The sequence below is a fragment of the Camelus dromedarius genome, chromosome 9, assembly GCF_036321535.1.
Source record: "Camelus dromedarius isolate mCamDro1 chromosome 9, mCamDro1.pat, whole genome shotgun sequence".
NCBI classification, from domain to species: Eukaryota; Metazoa; Chordata; class Mammalia; order Artiodactyla; family Camelidae; genus Camelus; species Camelus dromedarius.
The window spans coordinates 32,439,540-32,459,125 of NC_087444.1; the positions used below are offsets into that span (position 1 = coordinate 32,439,540).

Consider the following 19,586-nt stretch of genomic DNA (forward strand, 5'->3'; position numbering starts at 1 on the left):
CCTTAGCTTAAGGGGAAAAATCAGATGGATGGAATGTGTAAGGACATAGACACAAGTACAGTAAAATACCTACTGTTGGAGACAATAAGAGAATGAATTATTGGCTAAGAGAGTTTTCAATATAGTTGTGGGGTTAGTACCTTATGATCCAAACTTCTATATTTTAATTGCTTTTTATGGAAGTATGTCTAAAACATTTTATTCATCTCCCTATTTTCTAACACAGAGTATGCTGAACACATGTTTTAATGTATAGGAGTGGTTACTGTGGACATTTGTGGTTTCTCTGTGCTGCTGAGGCTGGTGGAGATACAGGTGTGGACCATATGGGTTGCAAGGCTAACAAGTTCCTTGTATACAGCCAATAAATTCCTTTCCCATTTCGTGGAAACATTTTATTAGTTTTGACCAATTCCAGCACAACGTTATGGAATTGCCCCAACAAATCTATTTTTTAAACTATATTTACTGATAGTTCCCTCATTCAGTAAAAACATCCAAAATCTTGAATAAACCTTCTGACAGCCTTAAGACTCTTAAGAATGACAAACACATTGATTATCATTTCTTTTAAAAGGGTTGGGGAGATTTTGATAATAATAGAAACAGGGACTCTATTTTAGAACCAGATATGAAGTTATTCACTTTTCTTTCTTCTCACTGTAGATTTTTAAGCAATTCCTCAAAGTCGTTACCAGGAAAATGGGAGTTAACCATAGGTATTTTATAAAACTTACATCGATTTCTTCTTTTAAAAGAATAGAGAAAAACATCTCCCAAACCCCTTAGACTTTGAGCAAAAGTCTTTACAGTGTAACCTCTTGAGATCCTCTCTGGTTCAAGGATTTTATTATTTTTACTGTGTTTTTTGTCAGGAGTTTTTGCTAATGGTGTTTGCAAATGAAACACTTGTGAGGCCCAGGAAATACTTATTATTATTACAACTACTGCTAGTAATGGTAAATAGATACTGAGACAGTATCTGTAGAGCAGTATGCTGTGCATTTTATTCACATTAATTCATATCAAAATGACCCTAGGAGGTAGGTATTGCAGGTTGATAACGTCTCACCTGAAACCCTAGGGACCAGATGCTTTCAAATTCAGATTATTTTTTTAAAGGTAAACACAGCGCATATACCCTACATTACACAGTATCCTTGGCAGGGTCTGGGGCAGGTCCTCTGTAATCAAATACATTAATATTTCTGCAGTTGCAGTGTTTGAGTCTGCAAACCAAGTGGGATAAATAAAGGTTAAGTAATTTCCTGTCAGTTCCAATTAGGTTTTTCTGCCAAATGACTTTGGGTCTGAAACTTATGAAAAAATTTTCCCCCCAGTTTTTGGAACTTATTGGATTTTAGAATTGCAATAAGGGATTTTGAACATGTGATATTATTATTTTTCACTTTATCTGTGAGCAAACTGAGGTTTAGCGAGGCTGAGCAATTTGCCCAAAGCCACGCAGTCTCTAAGTGAGGAGGCAGAAGCCCACTAAGCCAGGTCTGCGGATAAAAGTCAAAGTGTTAGGCAGATCTGCTGATTCCAGAGCTGGTGATCCTAACCACCAGGACCCAGCTCCTATGGGAACCAGAGCACTGGATGTTATCATCAGAATAATGAGGTACAGGTCACTCAAAGGTTCCCTGGAGACCTAGTCAAAGCATGGACTTTGAGTAAAGGTCAAAGTGATCCAGAGTCTGAATGAGAGTACATTTCTTTAAGGCTTACCTCTTCTTTAGGCATGAATTTCACTTGCACGTTGGACCTCTCACCAGGATCCAAGACCCCAGAAGTAGGCTGAATCTCAAAGATCCGTGTCTTGGGCTTTAATTCAGCACATAGTTTCCGTCTTAAGTACTTTGGCATGTGTTTCTCTAGCTGGTTAATAAATAGTAGACAATTAGACTATCTTCTTTGGAAAATGAGATTATTCCATCTTCCACTCACTCAACCTACGTTTACTGAGGACCTCCCAGGTGTCAGGGGCTGTGTGGATACCAGAGGCACAAAGATAAATGAGACGTTTGCCACACAGCATAGCCTGATAGGTCCTCAAGTGCTGGGCTGAGGGCCAAATTTTATTCAGAAGGCAACGGTTGTCACTGAAAGTCTTTGAGTAGGAGGGTGAAATGAAGAGAGTGAAGGACTAGAATTACAAATATGGCTGAAATGGAGATGGAAAAAAAGGGGACAATGGGCCACAATTCATTTACCTTACTAACTTTTTTATGGCTGTGGATAAACCATTCACAAGGGACTTGGAGATGATTGGAAAGCTGAACAGTTTCCACGAGGCACTGACCACACTGAATTGTGGCAAACTCCACTTTTGCACTGGACAGTGTCATAGTGGGAATGGTCACCTTGGCTTGGAGACGGATGTGAACTGTTGGCCCTCCAACCACCTAGAGTGGGCAGAAGATTGCTGTTACCACATGGCATGGGACTGAGGGAAGAATCATGGCTCTGAAATGGTAACTGGATTATCCCAGGGTGATTGATTGGCAGGCAGAGCCGGAAGCTGGGGAGAGTTAGCTGGGCCCAGTGGTGCATCTCACCTTGATGGGCAGGACAACCTCTTTGTTTCCAACAGAAAGACTGGCCCCTTGTGGGTCAAATCTCAGTTCAAATGTTTCCGTTTCACAGTAAGGCAGATTCTTCACACGATCTAGCTCAATACTGAAGCCTGGACCAAGACAAACAAAATTTCTTTGTGGGATAGAAAAAGAGCAAATGAGAGCTGCTCTAGATAGTGCCCATATGGGGGTAGGATGACCTCTCAAAGTATCAATTAACGGCCCCACAATTCTTTCAGCTGATCCAGAAGAAGCACAAACACTACTCCAGAAGGACAGTACAGATGGGCACCTTGTTAGAAACAACAAAGTGCAATAGGAAGGGTCTCCAGCCTGGTTACCTGTGCCATGAAGGACACGCTTCTCTGCATGGAAGGACACTGGGAAGTGACTAGTGTTTGTGATCTTGATGATGTGGGTTCGGACGTCACCAAGGATGATGTAGCCAAAGTCCAGGATATACTCTGGTAGCTGGACTCTGAAACGGTTAACAGGCTCTCCTTAACCACTCACTTTTCCAAAAGCGAGAGTGTGTGAGGCTCTCTTCTGCCTCCTCTGCGTAATTCTATTCTCTGGAGTAGAGGACAACCACTCTCCAGAATGGAGACCAGGAACATGATACTTCCCCAGAATTCCACACTGCTGTTTCAGCCATTATCTCCAAAAGCACTAAGGCCCCTCAAGGGCCTGAAACTGGCCTGTCTATTAGACAAAGCTGGAGGCTTCTGACTTTAAGAGGCAGAGACCTGTCTGGCTGGCTGGATGCTAGAGAATGGCAGATACATGAGGTGAGTGAACTTCACTCCTACATGATTAACCATTATTTCTGGGAGCGTGCTGGAGGACGGCACAGCTGCTCTGCTACACTCTGAAAAAAAAACAATATGGGAGGGCACTCACTTGGTCAGTTTCCAGCGACTTCGGTGGCAGAAGTCATCCACGGAATAAGGGATGATTGATTTCTGATGTTCTATGGCATAGCCTTGGACTATAAGTCGCTCTATTTCCATCTGGAGATGAGTATTTAACTGGAGCAAGAGAGAAGAGCAAATGAGCAAACTCTTTAAGAACATGTATTCCCGTGTATGCCTGAAACATTATGTTGTACACCAGAAACTAACACAATGTAATGGACTATGCTTCAATCAAAAAAAAAAAAAAACAAAAACAAAAAAGAACATGTATTCTTAATGGGGTAATGTCACCCCTAAGAGGGGGCAAAAACTATGTCACGAAGTAGGGGGAGCAAAAAAATCTTAGATATTACAGTGGTTTGTGGCCCTCCCAAGGGTCAGAGTACATAGATGTACAGTATATTTGTGGTGTTAAAATTTTTGTTGGGGGAGAGGGTGGGATAAACAAACTGGCACATCTGTGCCATGGAATACTACTCCACAATGAAGTGAGTAGTGAACTATCTATGGTGACGGATCTCAACGGTATTATGCTGAATTTAAAAAAAAACTCAAAAAGGTTACATACTGTATGATTCCATTTACATAACATTCTTGAAATAACAAAATGATGGAGATGGAGAAGTATAATGGTTGCTGGAGGTCGGGATGGGGTGGTTGGGGATGGCTAGAAAGGAATAGCAGGTAAGGGTGTTAAGGGCAAAAACAAATTAAAAATAAGAGGCTCACAGACTAGGAGTTCAAAATTTGTAGATACTGACAGGCATATGCAGAATAGATAAACAAGATTATACTGTAGATACTGACAGGCATATGCAGAATAGATAAACAAGATTATACTGTAGAGGGAAATATATACAAGATCTTATGGTAGCTCACAGAGAAAAAAATGTGACAGTGAATAGATGTATGTTCATGTATAACTGAAAAATTGTGCTCTACACTGGAATTTGACACAACATTGTAAAATGACTATAGCTCAATAAAAAAATGTTTAAAAAAAAAAAAAAGCCCCAATTCTCTCCATTGAAAATAAGGGAAGAGACTTCTCCCAGTCTCATTTTCGTCAAGAATTTACTTGAGAAAACTTGTAAGTTCTTTCTCTGCCTTTTTGAAACAAATATAAATCTTTTTTTATAAGCAAAATAGAGCTTTTATCAGCTTTACAACCCAGGAGTGTCTTTCTCAAGGACCTGGGAGCCATCTCTCTGACATGTCATCATTAAAGGAAGACAGAGCCCCATCTCTCAGTTTCTGTGGGAGGGTAGGAACCCAACTTTAGAAGACCCTTGTCATAGAAACACAAGAGGTTTGTTTCTCCTTTTGGTAAAGCCAATTAGCTAACACAGATGGCCATCCCAATCATCATGTGAATTTAGCATGGACTATGTGTGACACAATGTGCCGTCAAGTCCTCTTACTTGAGGTCTAGTTATAGTTCTTCCTGAAGGACTAGTTACTGTTTACCTTGAGAACATGTGTATAATGAATTGTATCTGCTTGGCTCTATAAAAGACTAAGAGTTCTCTCTGTCTTTGCAATCTCCTAGCAGACTGACAATGACACAGCACATTCTGCTTTAAGGCATATCAATAATAAAATTGTATTCTTTCTCTTCTACCTTTGTGGAGAGATTTTGTGGGTTGGAAGGAGATTTTGTTTGTAATTCTATTTTCTCAAAAAGCACAAGGGATATTTACGTTGATGGAACAGTTTCATATCTTAATTGTGGTGGTGGTTACACAAAGCTACATATGTGAAAAAATTGGGTAGAACCACACACGCACACACACACACACACACACAGACAGACATGCAGACAGACAGACACACGAGTACATATAAAATTGATGAACTCTGAATAAGCTCTGTAGCTTGTACCAATGTCAATTTCCTGGTTTTCATATTGTTCTATAGTTATGTAAGATGTTACCATCGGGAAAAATACTTTTTTCCCCAGCTTCCTGTCAGTCTACTTCCTGTGCAGAGTGAATCCAATCTTACCTCAGAAGATTCATCCTCAGGCACTTCCTCAGGTGTCTCTGAGTGATCAAACATTTCATATTTGTTGCACTCTTTTTCCAGGTTTTTTCTGGCCTGATTTGAGAAGATTTCATACTTTTCATTTCCTGTGGGAGTTGAGGGAGAAAGAAATCAGGATGGCTAGAAATATATGAATTATGCCTAAAACACAGACTCTCAGCTCAGGGTAATAAAGTGAGAAAGGAAGTGAGCTTTTTGATAATTTGCCTGCCATATATATATACACATATGTGTGTGTGTGTGTGTGTGTGTGTGTGTGTGTGTATATATATATTTTTTTTTTTTTGCTTCAGAGGGTACTTTGTGAGTGAGTTGAATTTGTATCAGAGGCTTCACTGAGTTTTATGAGATTATGCTTTAGCTACCAGCTGCTTCTCAAGAACTTGATGGCAGCAACATCCAAAGTCACTCGCTGGGTGACCAACTGGATCCCAGCTTACTTGTTACATTTCCCGTTCCAGAACCAACAACTGCACCACTTGGGAAACCCATCTATGCTGGACAAACTCAGATGGATGGTCACCCTTTAGGTTAGTCTTCGTGTTTATTAATTCTCTATTAACAAATAAATATATATATATTTATATATATATGTATATAAAAAATGTATTTGCTTCAAGTTGCTTTAACTGCAACTAAATTAGCTACTATCCCCTGAATCAGGGAGAGTAGGCAATTAGGGGAGAGATTTCAGACATCCAAGATTACTAGTAAGTCAGTGCAAATACAAACGCTTGAGGGGCAAGGCAGGCAAAATAACTAAAGTGCCTACTATGAAACCATAGGAAGTGCTGGGACTGTGGTGAACTAGAGCACAGAAGACCCAACTAATGGTATTCAGATTTAAATTATTTTAAAGCCCTATATTGGCCAAACGTGTCTCCTCCCTTAATGAGGCCAGCTGGGCACCCAGTTTTCAAACATGTGTCAAAGGCTTTTCTTCCTGATAATTATATGTGGCCTTGGACCAACCTCTGACTGCCTGGAACACTAGATGCAAGAAGGTAACATGCTCTCAGACTTACAATATTTGCGTTCATATTTTCAGGGAGCAGACAATTAGGATTTACTGAATGATCATCATCAGGTGAGTTAGTGACTCTGGGGACTTGGGTAGGAGGAAAGGTTGAGGGGCAAGGACTTAGTGTGAAGCTGGTTAGGGAATGTGGATTTCAAGGAGCTTGAAGAGAGAGTCACGAAGAAGGGTGAGAAGTTTCTCTTGACCCTTTGTCCTGTACCCCATGTCAGGGGGAAAGAGCCAGAGGGAGTCTGTGGCTAAAAGAGCTGCTGCATTGAGCTTCAGGATCTGCAAGACAGAAATAATCTAGTACAGAGGGACAGTTCCAGGAGCCAGATGTTACCCAGAAAAGCCTCGGCTGGGAATGTGGGCAGACAATGAATAACAGTCCAAATTAGCCTCCAGACTGTGTAATGCTGACATAAGGGGCTGGAACCTTGGCTGCCTTTCTGTATAGTTTATATTTTGAGAACTGTACTCCTTGCAGTAAAATCACTGTCTCAATGGCCATCTGTGAGTGACAACTCAGGGAGAGACTGTAGCTGGAAGGAACATGTGATAGAGGAAAAGGCTTTTGAAGTACAATTTTCTGATCACTCTATAAGTAATTCAACAATGGACTTGGCCAGAAGTCTGAATTTGGGACCACCATGGACCATATCTTATCTCACTCATCTTAGGTCACCAAGTCAATTTCAACTCTTGACTTATTTTTTGCAATTGAGGAATAACACCAAAGGGAACTTGTGAGGACTGCCAAGCAAATAATGTGAGGTGCCATTGACCTCATAATATGCAGCTAAAATGCATCTTTTGTCCCCCAGTGGGAATGTACTATAGTGGGTAGAAGTACCTTTGAGGTTCCTTGGGAGATCGAGGCAGATTCGGGGAAAGATTCCCTCTCCACTCAGAGTGATATTTTCTGGGTCCAGGTGGGCAATCTGTATCTGGAAGCTCCTTTGAAAGACCTCGGGGACTCCAGGTAAGTAGTAAACTTTCAACACCTGCTCTTGATGGGAACTGATAAAACCCTATGCAGCAGAAAGACCAGAGAGAACTTTAAAATTTACAGTGGACTCCTGCTTCTGGCAGTTTGATGGACAAGATAATCCCAAGGGTCTACTGTGCTGGTTACTGTCCACTCACACTCCTCCCCCACCAAGATTCATTCCTATGAAGCTACGAGAAAATAACAATAGAGAAATAAGCAGCATACGTGGACAGGCATTTCATAAAAGATGAAACACGAAATGGCCAATAAACATAGTAAAACCCGCTCATCCTTGTAAGTAATCAGAAAAATGTAAACTAAGATCATAATGAAAAAAAATTTTAACCCAAGATTGGCAAAATTTACCAAATTTTGGTGAGAATATGCATCAAAAGAAACTTATATCTATCTGGTGGGACTGTCAATGGGAACAACCATTATGAAAACCACTTTAGCACCACCTTTGTGAAGCTGAACATATGCATAGGCCATGATCCAGAAATTTCACTTCTAGGAAAATTCCCTAGGAAAACTCTTCCACCTGTAGGCCAGCAAACAAATACAAGAATACTTGTAGCAGGATTGTTCATAATAGCAAGATTTGGTGGGAAAAATACCTGACTCTGTTTTGACTGGAAAAGGGCAAATTACTTTTAATACAGTAGTGACAAAGGAATATTATTCATGAATGAAAATAAACAGACTATAGCTACAAGCATCAATGTGAACTAGGCTTAAAAACACAATATTGGGTGAAAAAAACAAATCGTACAAGATTATATGTTCTGATGCCATTTTTATAAAGCTCAAGATAAAGCAAAATCCCATAAAACAAAATCTCCATGAGGGCAAGTATGTTTGTTTTGTTTACTATCCTGTCTCCAGTATTGGAAAAAATGCCTGGTTATAGCAGGTTAGAAGTTTTGATAAATTAATAAATGAAAAGTACTTTGTGTAAGGATGCATACATATGTAATAAAACTGTATTTTAAAAAAGGGATGATAAACACAAAATTAAGACTAGTGGTTGCTGGTTGGGGATAGCAAGGAGGTGTAGGAGACAGAAAAGGTGCCCGGGTAGGTTGTAGGTATGTTAAATTGCAACATACGCCAACATACAAGTGGCTTCAAATATATTAGTAATGTTCTGGGTTTGAAGATGGGTGGTAAATACATGGGTGTTCATTTTATTATTGTGTTCTGTAAAAACACCTGGATGTCTTTTGTATGTATCAATGATCATATAATAAAACCTTAAAAATTATGAATAAGGTCACAAAATATAACCTCTAGGTCAGTAATTAGAAAATAAAGGGTGGGAGAATTGCATGGTTATAAATTACCAGAAAGGGCAAATCAGGCTGGCATCTCAACTGGGAGTGGGAAATGCTAGTATAGGTTCAAGTTATTTAAGAGTGTTTCAGAAGTCACTTTTGAAGGGGCTCCTTATAATTTTTGAACATATTTTATTATTTTTTGATGTTATAAGTGATGTATATTCTTCGAAGACAAATTAGAGAATGGAGATAAGAAGAAAGTTAATGAGGATCACCAGTGCTTACCACTGACATGCAAATAATGATTAATACTGATTAGTTTGTATCAATCCAGATTTTATTTAAATACATACACACACATGCAAACTCACCCTGGGGGTCTGTGAGCCCTGCTAATGTTAATCAATTTGTCTCCAACCCTTGTGACAGAAATCATTGCCATGATTTCTATGAGAAGCCACTGCTTAATTTTCTTGCTTCTTTTGGTTTCCACTCTTTAATGTCCTTAAATGCTGTCGTTTCAAGCACGGAACTGAGCCTTATCATCAAATTTCACAAAAGGATCACTCATAGGAGGCATTTTATGAAATTTTGCACATTTTATGGAATAGGTGAGTGTGTGTGTACAGGGTGTGTGTCACAAAGTGGGGTCAAATTGCAGTGTGCAATGTTTTTCAGGATTCACCCTCACAGTCTTAATTCTCTCTTCTCATCACTCTCTTAATCCACAAAATTCTCTGTTTCCTACAGAGTAGTCCTTCCTACACTCAGTGCTCTGGTAGGTAAGAGGGGTGGGTCTCAATTTTTATCTTGAGCACTTAATAGTGTATTTTTTTCCAATAAAAAATAGTTCTCTCATGTTATTCTGTTGGAAAAATGTTCTCTACCTTGTTACATGTTCAAGCATTCATGTATACTGCAGGACTCTGTGAACATTTGTTTTCATTATAAGAATTTGGCTTTATAATAAAAAAATCTGTTAAATATAGAAAAGGAAAAACAGAGGGAAACATTTAGACACATAAAAACAAGGTCCAGTTCAAAAGAAGGAAGTGCGGGGTAAGAGTTAATATAGCAGCCCTGAATTACTACCCTTAGAGAAAGGCCTGCTTGCAAAGTTGGCCTTTGCCTGGCATTTGGGAACTTACATTTTGGGAAGGTTCTCACCATTCCCTGGAAAGAATGGCTCACTGTGCTTCAACTGTTTGTGCAAACAACATGGTTTATGCTGAACACCTATTTTCCTTCTGGGAGACTGGAATTTTGGTGTGTGCCAGGCAGAGGGTGCCTAAGGGACTGGGCCCCACTGGCAATGAGTCCTCAGTGAGCTTCCCCGGGAGCTCTCCTATTGTGCTGTCACAGCTCATTGCTGGGGTAGGGGGTTAAGAACACCCTGCGGGACTCCATTGGGAAAGGATTTTGGATGCCTGCACCTGATCTCTTCTGAACTCTGCTGTATGTGCTTTTCCCCTTTGCTGATTTTACTCTGTATCCTTTGGCTGTAATAAATCAGTCACAAGTCCAACTTATTGGTGAGTCCCTCTAGAGAATCATTAAAACTGGAGGTGATCCCAGGGACCCATGACACAGAAATGAATCTGAGGAATACGAACAAGTAAATTCTGTGAGTTCCTATTAGAAAGAAGAAAAATAAGAAACTAGTCCATGGTCCCAGTGAGATTCAAGAAGCCACTGTATCTAATCCACAGGAGCAAAGAGTTAGGGTGAGGGAGTAAACTTAAGCTGGGAAAGAGTGCATAGGGATGAAAAATCCTCCCACTTCTGATTCTGGCCAATGCTGGAGACTGCACTGTGACAGCTCCCTCTCATGCTACAAGCACAAAGATATTCTGTATAAGGCACAGCAACCACAAAGACAACAGAACTCTTTTTTAATATACAGCAAGGCAGAAAGAAAATACCTCCTCCAATGTGAAAAAGGAACAGAAGGAAGTGTGGTTAAGTTCAGAGCGATTACCATGGTGGCCATGGGTGACATCAGACCCAACGATAGACCCTACCATCCAGGGACTGAAAGAGAGAGGATGCAGCCTGGACCTGTATGAGGTGGGGACCTGGGGCAGATCCCTGCACAAGACTGGAGCATGAACGGATGCCACTCTGTAAGGGTAACAAGAGAAACCAAGCTATTTCTCTGCTCTTCAGGGAAGAATCAAGAAAGCTTGTATCCCTCTGGGCTCCCAGGTGCGGAAAAGTGTATCCCGTGAGAAACAGAATGCCCAAGCCTGTATCATGCATATCCATAGAGTCTTAATGTATACTGATGGATTATTGTGGTTAATCCAGGTCAAAAAATTAACTCAAAATTTGCGCCCTTGGGGCACCTGGCAAAAATAAATACAACATGATTTATAGCATCACATTACAACCAGGGTGAATGAGGTTCTTGTAGAGAAAACAGTCTCAGGTGAAGACGATCCCAAGTCAAAAATTACAGATCATACAGGGAAAGCACTGATAATAAAGGAGAGTTAACAGTCACACAAATAGGAAGAATGGTATCCTCAATAACTTGATTAGGATAACTTAAAAGAATCTATAAAATGTTAAATGAAGAAATTAAAATCCCAATGAAAGAGATGAATAATAGGTGGAATTTTTGAAATGAAAAATACGGTTATTGAAATTAATGCTGGTTCCTCTCTGGGCTTGGACTTAGTTTGCGCTGACATGGCCAAACGCACCAAGAAGGTCGGAATCGTCAGTAAATATGGGACCCATTATGGTGCCTCCCTCTGGAAAATGGTGAAGAAAATTGAAATCAGCCAGCATGCCAAGTACACTTGCTCCTTCTGCGGCAAAACCAAGATGAAGAGACGAGCCATGGGCATCTGGCACTGTGGTTCCTGCATGAAAATGGTAGCTGGTGGTGCCTGGACCTACACCACTTCTGCGGTCACAGTAAAGTCTGCCATCAGAAGACTGAAGGAATTGAAGGACAAGTAGAAGCACCACCATTTGAAACATTGCTAGCCTATAATAAATGGGTTAATTTATGTAACAACAACAACAAAAAAAAAGAAATTAATGCTGGGCATATATCCAGAGGGAAACTTAATTCAAAAAGACACCTGCACTCCAAAGTTCATAGCAGCACTATTTACAATACCAAGATGGAAACAACCTAAATGTCCATCGACAGATGACTGGATAAAGAAGCTGTGGTATATTTATACAATGGAATACTACTCAGCCATAAAAAATAATAAGATAATGCCATTTGCAGCAACATGGATGGCCCTGGAGAATGTCATTCTAAGTGAAGTAAGCCAGAAAGAGAAAGAAAAATACCATATGATATCACTCATATGTGGAATCTAAAGAAAAAAGACAAATGAACTTATATATAAAACAGCAACAGACTCACAGACATAGAAAACAAACATGGTTATCGGGGGGAGAGGGTGGGAAGGGATAAACTGGGATTTCGAGATTTGTAAATATTGACAGGTATATAAAAAATAGATAATCAAGTTTATACTGTACAGCACAGGGAAATATATTTGATATCCTATAGTAGCTTATGGTGAAAAAGAATATGAAAATGAATATATGTATGTTCAGGTATGACTGAAGCATTGTACTATACACCAGAAATTGACACAAAATTGTAAACTGACTATACTTCAATAAAAAAAAGTTAAAAAAAATGAATGCTTAGTAGGTTTAAACAGTAGGTTCTACTCAGCTGAAAAAAAGTTGTCTAACTGAAAGAGCTGAGGAAGTTATCTAGAATGCAGTATGGAAAGATAAAGAGATACACATGTGAAATATAGGTTTAGCAAGAAGAAGGACAGAATGAAGAAGTCCAAAATGCATTTAACAGTTGCTTTAGCAGAAGAGACTGGAGAAAATAAGGGAGAAGCATTACTTGAAGATATAATAAATGAAAGACACAGATCTTCAGGGTGAAGGAGTGAACCAATAGCCAAGGAAGAAGATATACTAGTGATTATTATGAAATGTATAGAAATGAACCACAGTGAAAGCACAACATACCCTAACAGAGATAAAGGGAGATATTGATGGGAATATAATCATTGTCAGAGATTTTAACACCACATTAACATCACTAGACAGATCTTCCAGATAGAAAATAAATAAAGCAACAGAGAAATTAAATGATACAATAGAAAAATTAGATTTGGTGGATATTTTCAGAGTATTACACACCCCACAAATAGGATATACATTCTTTTCAAGTGCACATGGAACATTTTCTAGAACTGATCATGTACTTGGGCACAAAAGAAGCCTCAACAATTTTAAGAAGATAGAAATTATCTCAAGCGTCTTTACTGACCACAATGCCATGAAACTAGAAATCAACTACAGAGAAACAAAGGAGAAAAAAAGGAAAGCATGGAGATTAAATAACATGCTATTAAAAAACCAATGGGTCAATGATGAAATCAAAGTTGAAATTTAAAAATACCTTGAGACAAATGAAAATGAAAATACAACCACACAAAATTTATGGGACACAGCAAAGGCAGTGCTAAGAGGGAAGTTTATAGCAATACAGGCCTTCCTCAAAAAAGAACAATCTGAAATAAACAATCTAACCTACCAGCTAAAAGAATTAGAAAAAGAAGAGCAAAAAATCCCAAAAGGCAGCAGAAGGAAGGAAATAATAAAGATCAGGGAGGAAATGAATAAAATAGAGATTAAAAAAAAAGTAGAAAAAAATCAATAAAACCAAAAGCTGAGTCTTGAAAGAGTAAATAAAATTGACAAACCTCTGGCCAAACTCACAAAGAAGAAAAAAGAGCACAAAAAGCAAAATAAAAAAGGAAAATGGAGAAATTACAACAAATAACATAGAAATACAGAATATCATACGAGAATATTATGAAAAACTATATGGAACCAAAATGGATAACCTAGAGGAGATGCACAAGCTTCTGGAAACATACAGTCCACCAAGACTGAATCAAGAAGAAACTGACCACTTGAACAAACCAATTGCTAGAAATGAGATCGAATTAGCAATAAAAAACCTCCCTACAAATAAAAGTCCAGGACCAGATGGCTTCACACAGAAATTCTACCAAACACAAAAAGAAGAACTCATACCAGTCCTTCTCAAACTCTTCCAGAAGACTGAAAAGGAAGGAATACTCCCAAACTCATTCTATGAAGTCACCATCACCCTGATACCAAAATCAGGCAAATATACTACCAAAAAAGAGAATTACAGACCAATATCACTGATGAACATAAATGCAAAAATCCTTACCAAAATATTAGCAAACAGAATCCACAGCACATAAAAAATATTATACATCATGATCAAGTGGGGTTCATCCCAGGGACACAAGGGTGGTTCAACATACACAAATCAATCAATGTAATACATCACATCAACAAGAGAAAGGACAAAAACCACATGATCATCTCAATAGATGCAGAAAAAGCATCTGATAAAATTCAACACCCATTTATGATAAAAACTCTCACCAAAGTGGGTATAGAGGGAACATATCTCAACATAATAAAAGCTATATATGACAAACCAACAGCCAGCATAGTACTCAATGGTGAAAAACTCAAAAGCTTCCCACCAAAATCTGGGACAAGACAAGGCTGCCCACTATCACCACTCCTATTCTTGGAAGTCCTAGCCACAGCAATCAGTCAAGAGAGAGAAATAAAAGGGATCCAAATTGGAAAAGAAGAGATAAAAGTGTCACTATATGCAGATGACATGATACTGTACATAGAAAACCCTAAAAGGTCCACACAAAATCTACTAGAACTAATCAAGGAATTCAGCAAAGTAGCATGTTACAAGATTAACGTTCAAAAATCAGTTGCATATAAATTTTATCATGATTTCTTCTAGTTCTGTGAAATATGTCCTGGGTAATTTGTTAGGGATTGCATTAAATCCGTAGATTGCCTTGGGCATTGTGACCATTTTTTTTTCCAAAGAAAGCAGTTTTATTAATCTCTTATTCACCTATGAATGTAAATGATTTCATCATTTTATTCCCATCTTATTACTGAACATTTTTTTAGCACAAAACCTTACTACAGGATATAGTGCAACACAAAAAATGAACCATGGTGTTTTAAAATTTTTATTTTAACGTATTGCCCCTCTAAGTCATATGTATCATGAGTAAATTTTAATGCTGGATTAATGTTTTTCATTATTATAGTCACTTCAACATCACATTGATGATTTTATATTTGTTTTTTTTTCTTTTTTTTAAACATTTTTTATTGATTTATAATCATTTTACAATGTTGTGTCAAATTCCAGTGTTCAGCACAATTTTCCAGTCATTCATGGACATATACACACTCATTGTCACATTTTTTTCTCTGTGAGTTATCATAACATTTTGTGTATATTTCCCTGTGCTATACAGTGTAATCTTGTTTATCTATTCTACAATTTTGAAATCCCAGTCTATCTCTTCCCACCCTCCACCCCCCTGGTAACCACAAGTCTGTATTCTCTGTCTGTGAGTCTATTTCTGGCCTGTATTTACGCTTTGTTTTTGTTTGTTTGTTTGTTTTTGTTTTTTAGATTCCACATATGAGCGATCTCATATGGTACTTTTCTTTCTCTTTCTGGCTTACTTCACTTAGAATGACATTCTCCAGGAGCATCCATGTTGCTGCAAATGGCATTATGTTGTCGGTTTTTATGGCTGAGTAGTATTCCATTGTATAAATATACCACTTCTTCTTTATCCAGTCACCTGTTGATGGACATTTAGGCTGTTTCCATGTTTTGGCTATTGTAAATAGTGCTGCTATGAACATTGGGGTGCAGGTGTCATCCTGAAGTAGATTTCCTTCTGGATACAAGCCCAGGAGTGGGATTCCTGGGTCATATGGTAAGTCTATTCCTAGTCTTTTGAGGAATCTCCACACTGTTTTCCATAGTGGCTGCACCAATCTGCATTCCCACCAGCAGTGTAGGAGGGTTCCCCTTTCTCCACAGCCTCTCCAGCATTTGTCATTTGTGGATTTTTGAATGACGGCCATTCTGACTGGTGTGAGGTGATACCTCATTGTAGTTTTGATTTGCATTTCTCTGATAATTAGTGATATTGAGCATTTTTTCAAATCATAATAAAATTTATATGGAACCATGAAAGACCTAGAATTGCCAAACCATTACTGAAGAGAAATAAAGAGGCTGGAGGAATAACTCTTCCAGACTTCAGACAATACTGTAGAGCTACAGTCATCAAGACAGCATGGTATTGGTACAAAAACAGACATATAGACCAATGGAACAGAATAGGGAGTGCAGAAATGAACCCACAAACTTTTGGTCAACTCATCTTTAACAAAGGAGGCAAGAATATACAATGTAATAAAGACAGTCTCTTCAGCAAATGGTGTTGGGAAAACTGGACAGTGGCATTGTAAAGCAATGAAGCTAGAACACTCCCTTACAACATACACAAAAATCAACTCAAAATGGATCAAAGGCTTAAACATAAGACAAGATACAATAAACCTCCTAAAAGAAAGTATAGGCAAAACATTATCTGACATACATCTCAAAAATGTTCTCCTAGAACAGTCTACTCAAGCAATAGAAATAAAAGCAAGAATAAACAAATAGGACCTAATGAAACTTACAAGCTTTTGTACAGCAAAGGAAACCATAAGTAAAACAAAAAGACAACCTACGGAAAGGGAAAAAATTTTTTCAAATGAAATTGACAAAGGCTTGATCTGCAGAGTATATAAGCAGCTTATATGACTTAATAAGAAAAAAATGAACAACCCAATCAACAAATGGGCAGAAGACCTAAACAAGCAATTCTCCAAGGAAGACATACAAATGATTAATAGGCACATGAAAAAATGCTCAGTATAACTAATTATCAGAGAAATGCAAATCAAAACTACAGTGAGGTATCACCTCACACCAGCCAGAATGGCCATCATTCAAAAATCCACAAATGACAAATGCTGGAGAGGCTGTGGAGAAAGGGGAACCCTCCTACACTGCTGGTGGGAATGCAGGTTGGTGCAGCCACTGTGGAAAACAGTATGGAGAGTCCTCAAAAGACTAGGAATAGGCTTACCATATGACCCAGGAATCCCACTCCTGGGCATATATCCAGAAGGAACCCTACTTCAGGATGACACCTGCGCCCCAATGTTCATAGAAGCACTATTTACAATAGCCAAGACATGGAAACAGCCTAAATGTCCATCAATGGATGATTGGATAAAGAAGTGGTGGTATACTTATACAATGGAATACTACTCAGCCATAAAACCCGACAATATAACACCATTTGCAGCAACATGGTTGCTCCTGGAGAATGTCATTCTAAGTGAAGTAAGCTAGAAAGAAAAAGAAAATACCATATGAGATTGCTCATATATGGAATCTAAAAAAACAAGCAAACAAACAAAGCATAAATACAAAACAGAAACAGACTCATAGACATAGAATACAAACTTGTGGTTGCCAAGGGGGTGGAGGGTTGGAAGGGATAGACGGGATTTCAAAATTGTAGAACAGATAAACAAGATTATACTGTATAGCTTAGGGAAATATACACAAGATCTTATGGTAGCTCACAGAAAAAAATGTGACAAGGAATATATATATATATATATGTCAATGTATAACTGAAAATTTGTGCTCTACACTGGAATTTGACACAACATTGTAAAATGATTATAAATCAATAAAAAAAGTTAAAAAATCAGTTGCATTTCTTTACACTAATGATGAATCAAAAGAAAAAGAAAGTAAAGAAACAATCCCCTTTAAAATAGCATCCAAAGTAATAAAATACCTAGGAATAAATCTAACCAAGGAGGTGAAAGACTTATACACAGAAAACTATAAACCATTGATGAAGGAAATTAAAGAAGACTTTAACAAATGGAAAGATATCCCATGCTCCTGGATTGGAAGAATCAATATTGTTAAAATGGTCACACTGCCCAAGGCAATCTACAGATTTAATGCAATCCCTATCAAATTATCCAGGACATATTTCACAGAACTAGAACAAATCATAATAAAATTTATATGGAACCACAAAAGACCTAGAATTGCCAAAGCATTACTGAAGAAAAAGAAAGAGGCTGGATAAATAACCCTCTCAGACTTCAGACAATTCTACAGAGCTACAGTCATCAAGACAGCATGGTATTGGTAGAAAGACAGATATATGGACCAGTGGAACAGAACAGAGAGCCCAGAAATGAACCCACAAACTTTTGGTCAACTAATCTTTGACAAAGGAGGCAAGAACATACAATGGAATAAAGACAGTCTCTTCAGCAAATGGTGTTGGGAAAACTGGACAGCAGCATGTAAAACAATGAAGCTAGAACACTCCTTTACACCATACACAAAAATAAACTCAAAATGGATCAAAGACTTAAACATAAGACAAGATACAATAAACCTCCTAGAAGAAAATATAGGCAAAACATTATCTCACATACATCTCAATAATGTTCTCCTAGGGCAGTCTACCCAAGCAATAGAAATAAAAGCAAGAATAAACAAATGGGACCTAATGAAACTTACAAGCTTCTGCACAGCAAAGGAAACCTAAGTAGAACAAAGCGACAACCTACGGAATGGGAGAAAATTTTTGCAAACGATGAAACTGACAAAGGCTTGATCTCCAGAATATATAAGCAGCTCATACAACTTCGTAAGAAAAAACCAAACAACCCAATCCAAAAATGGGCAGAAGACCTAAACAAGCAATTCTCCAACGAAGACATACAAATGATCAATAGGCACATGAAAAAATGCTCAATATCACTAAATATCAGAGAAATGCAAGTCAAAACTATGATGGCCATCATTCAAAAATCCACAAATAGCAAATGCTAGAGAGGCTGTGGAGAAAAGGGAACCCTCCTACACTGCTGGTGGGAATGCAGTTTGGTGCAGCCACTGTGGAAAACAGTATGGAGATTCCTCAAAAGACTAGGAATAGACTTATCATATGACCCAGGAATCCTGCTCCTGGACATATATCCAGAAGGAACTCTACTTCAGAAAGACACCTGCACCCCAATGTTCCTAGCAGCACTATTTACAATAGCCAAGACATGGAAACAGCCTAAATGTCCATCAACAACTGACTGGATAAAAAAGATGTGATATATTTATACAACGGAACACTATTCAGCCATAAAACCCGACAACATGGATGTTCCTGGAGAAAGTCATTCTAAGTGAAGTAAGCCAGAAAGAGAAAGAAAAATACCATTGAGATCGCTCATATGTGGAATCTAAAAAAAAAGAACATAAATGCAAAACAGAAACAGACTCATAGATGTAGAATACAAACTTGTGGTTGCCATGGGGGCGGGGGATGGGAAGGGACAGACTGGGATTTCAAAATTTGTAGATACCGACCGGTATATTCAGAATAGATAAACAAGATTATACTATATAGCACAGAGAAATATATACAAGATCTTGTGGTAGCTCAGAGTGAAAAAAGAATGTGACAATGAATATATGTATGTTCATGTATAATTGAAAAATTGTGCTCTACACTGGAATTTGACACAACATTGTAAAATGACTATAACTCAATAAAAAAAGTTAAAAAAAAAGAAGCAAGCCTAAAAAAAAAACCCAGCATACTAAATCTTGTGTAGACAGCTAATATGGTGCTTTGAAGGATACAATATTAATACTGAACAAAGAAGATTTCAAAGTAAAAAACATTAGAAGGGAAGAAAGCAGCAATTTAAAATAGATAAAACATAAAGTCC

General features: G+C 38.2%; 2 protein-coding genes across 2 annotated transcripts in view; one reads left to right on the forward strand and one right to left on the reverse strand.

Annotated features, from left to right (window-relative positions):
- Positions 1 to 19,586, reverse strand: part of HYDIN (HYDIN axonemal central pair apparatus protein) — a 374,065-nt gene that overhangs the window by 95,333 nt on the left and 259,146 nt on the right. The window contains exons 31-37 of the mRNA XM_064489991.1: positions 7,408 to 7,585; positions 5,498 to 5,622; positions 3,480 to 3,607; positions 2,921 to 3,057; positions 2,562 to 2,689; positions 2,217 to 2,408; positions 1,732 to 1,881 (exon numbers count right to left, since the gene is read on the reverse strand). Coding sequence (XP_064346061.1) covers positions 1,732 to 1,881; positions 2,217 to 2,408; positions 2,562 to 2,689; positions 2,921 to 3,057; positions 3,480 to 3,607; positions 5,498 to 5,622; positions 7,408 to 7,585 — 1,038 coding nt within the window. The remainder of the gene's footprint in view (positions 1 to 1,731; positions 1,882 to 2,216; positions 2,409 to 2,561; positions 2,690 to 2,920; positions 3,058 to 3,479; positions 3,608 to 5,497; positions 5,623 to 7,407; positions 7,586 to 19,586) is intronic.
- LOC105104274 (large ribosomal subunit protein eL43) lies at positions 11,514 to 11,847 on the forward strand. Its single transcript, XM_010997947.3, has one exon. It carries the CDS (start codon positions 11,514 to 11,516, stop codon positions 11,787 to 11,789), a length of 276 nt encoding a protein of 91 aa, XP_010996249.3. The 3' UTR covers positions 11,790 to 11,847.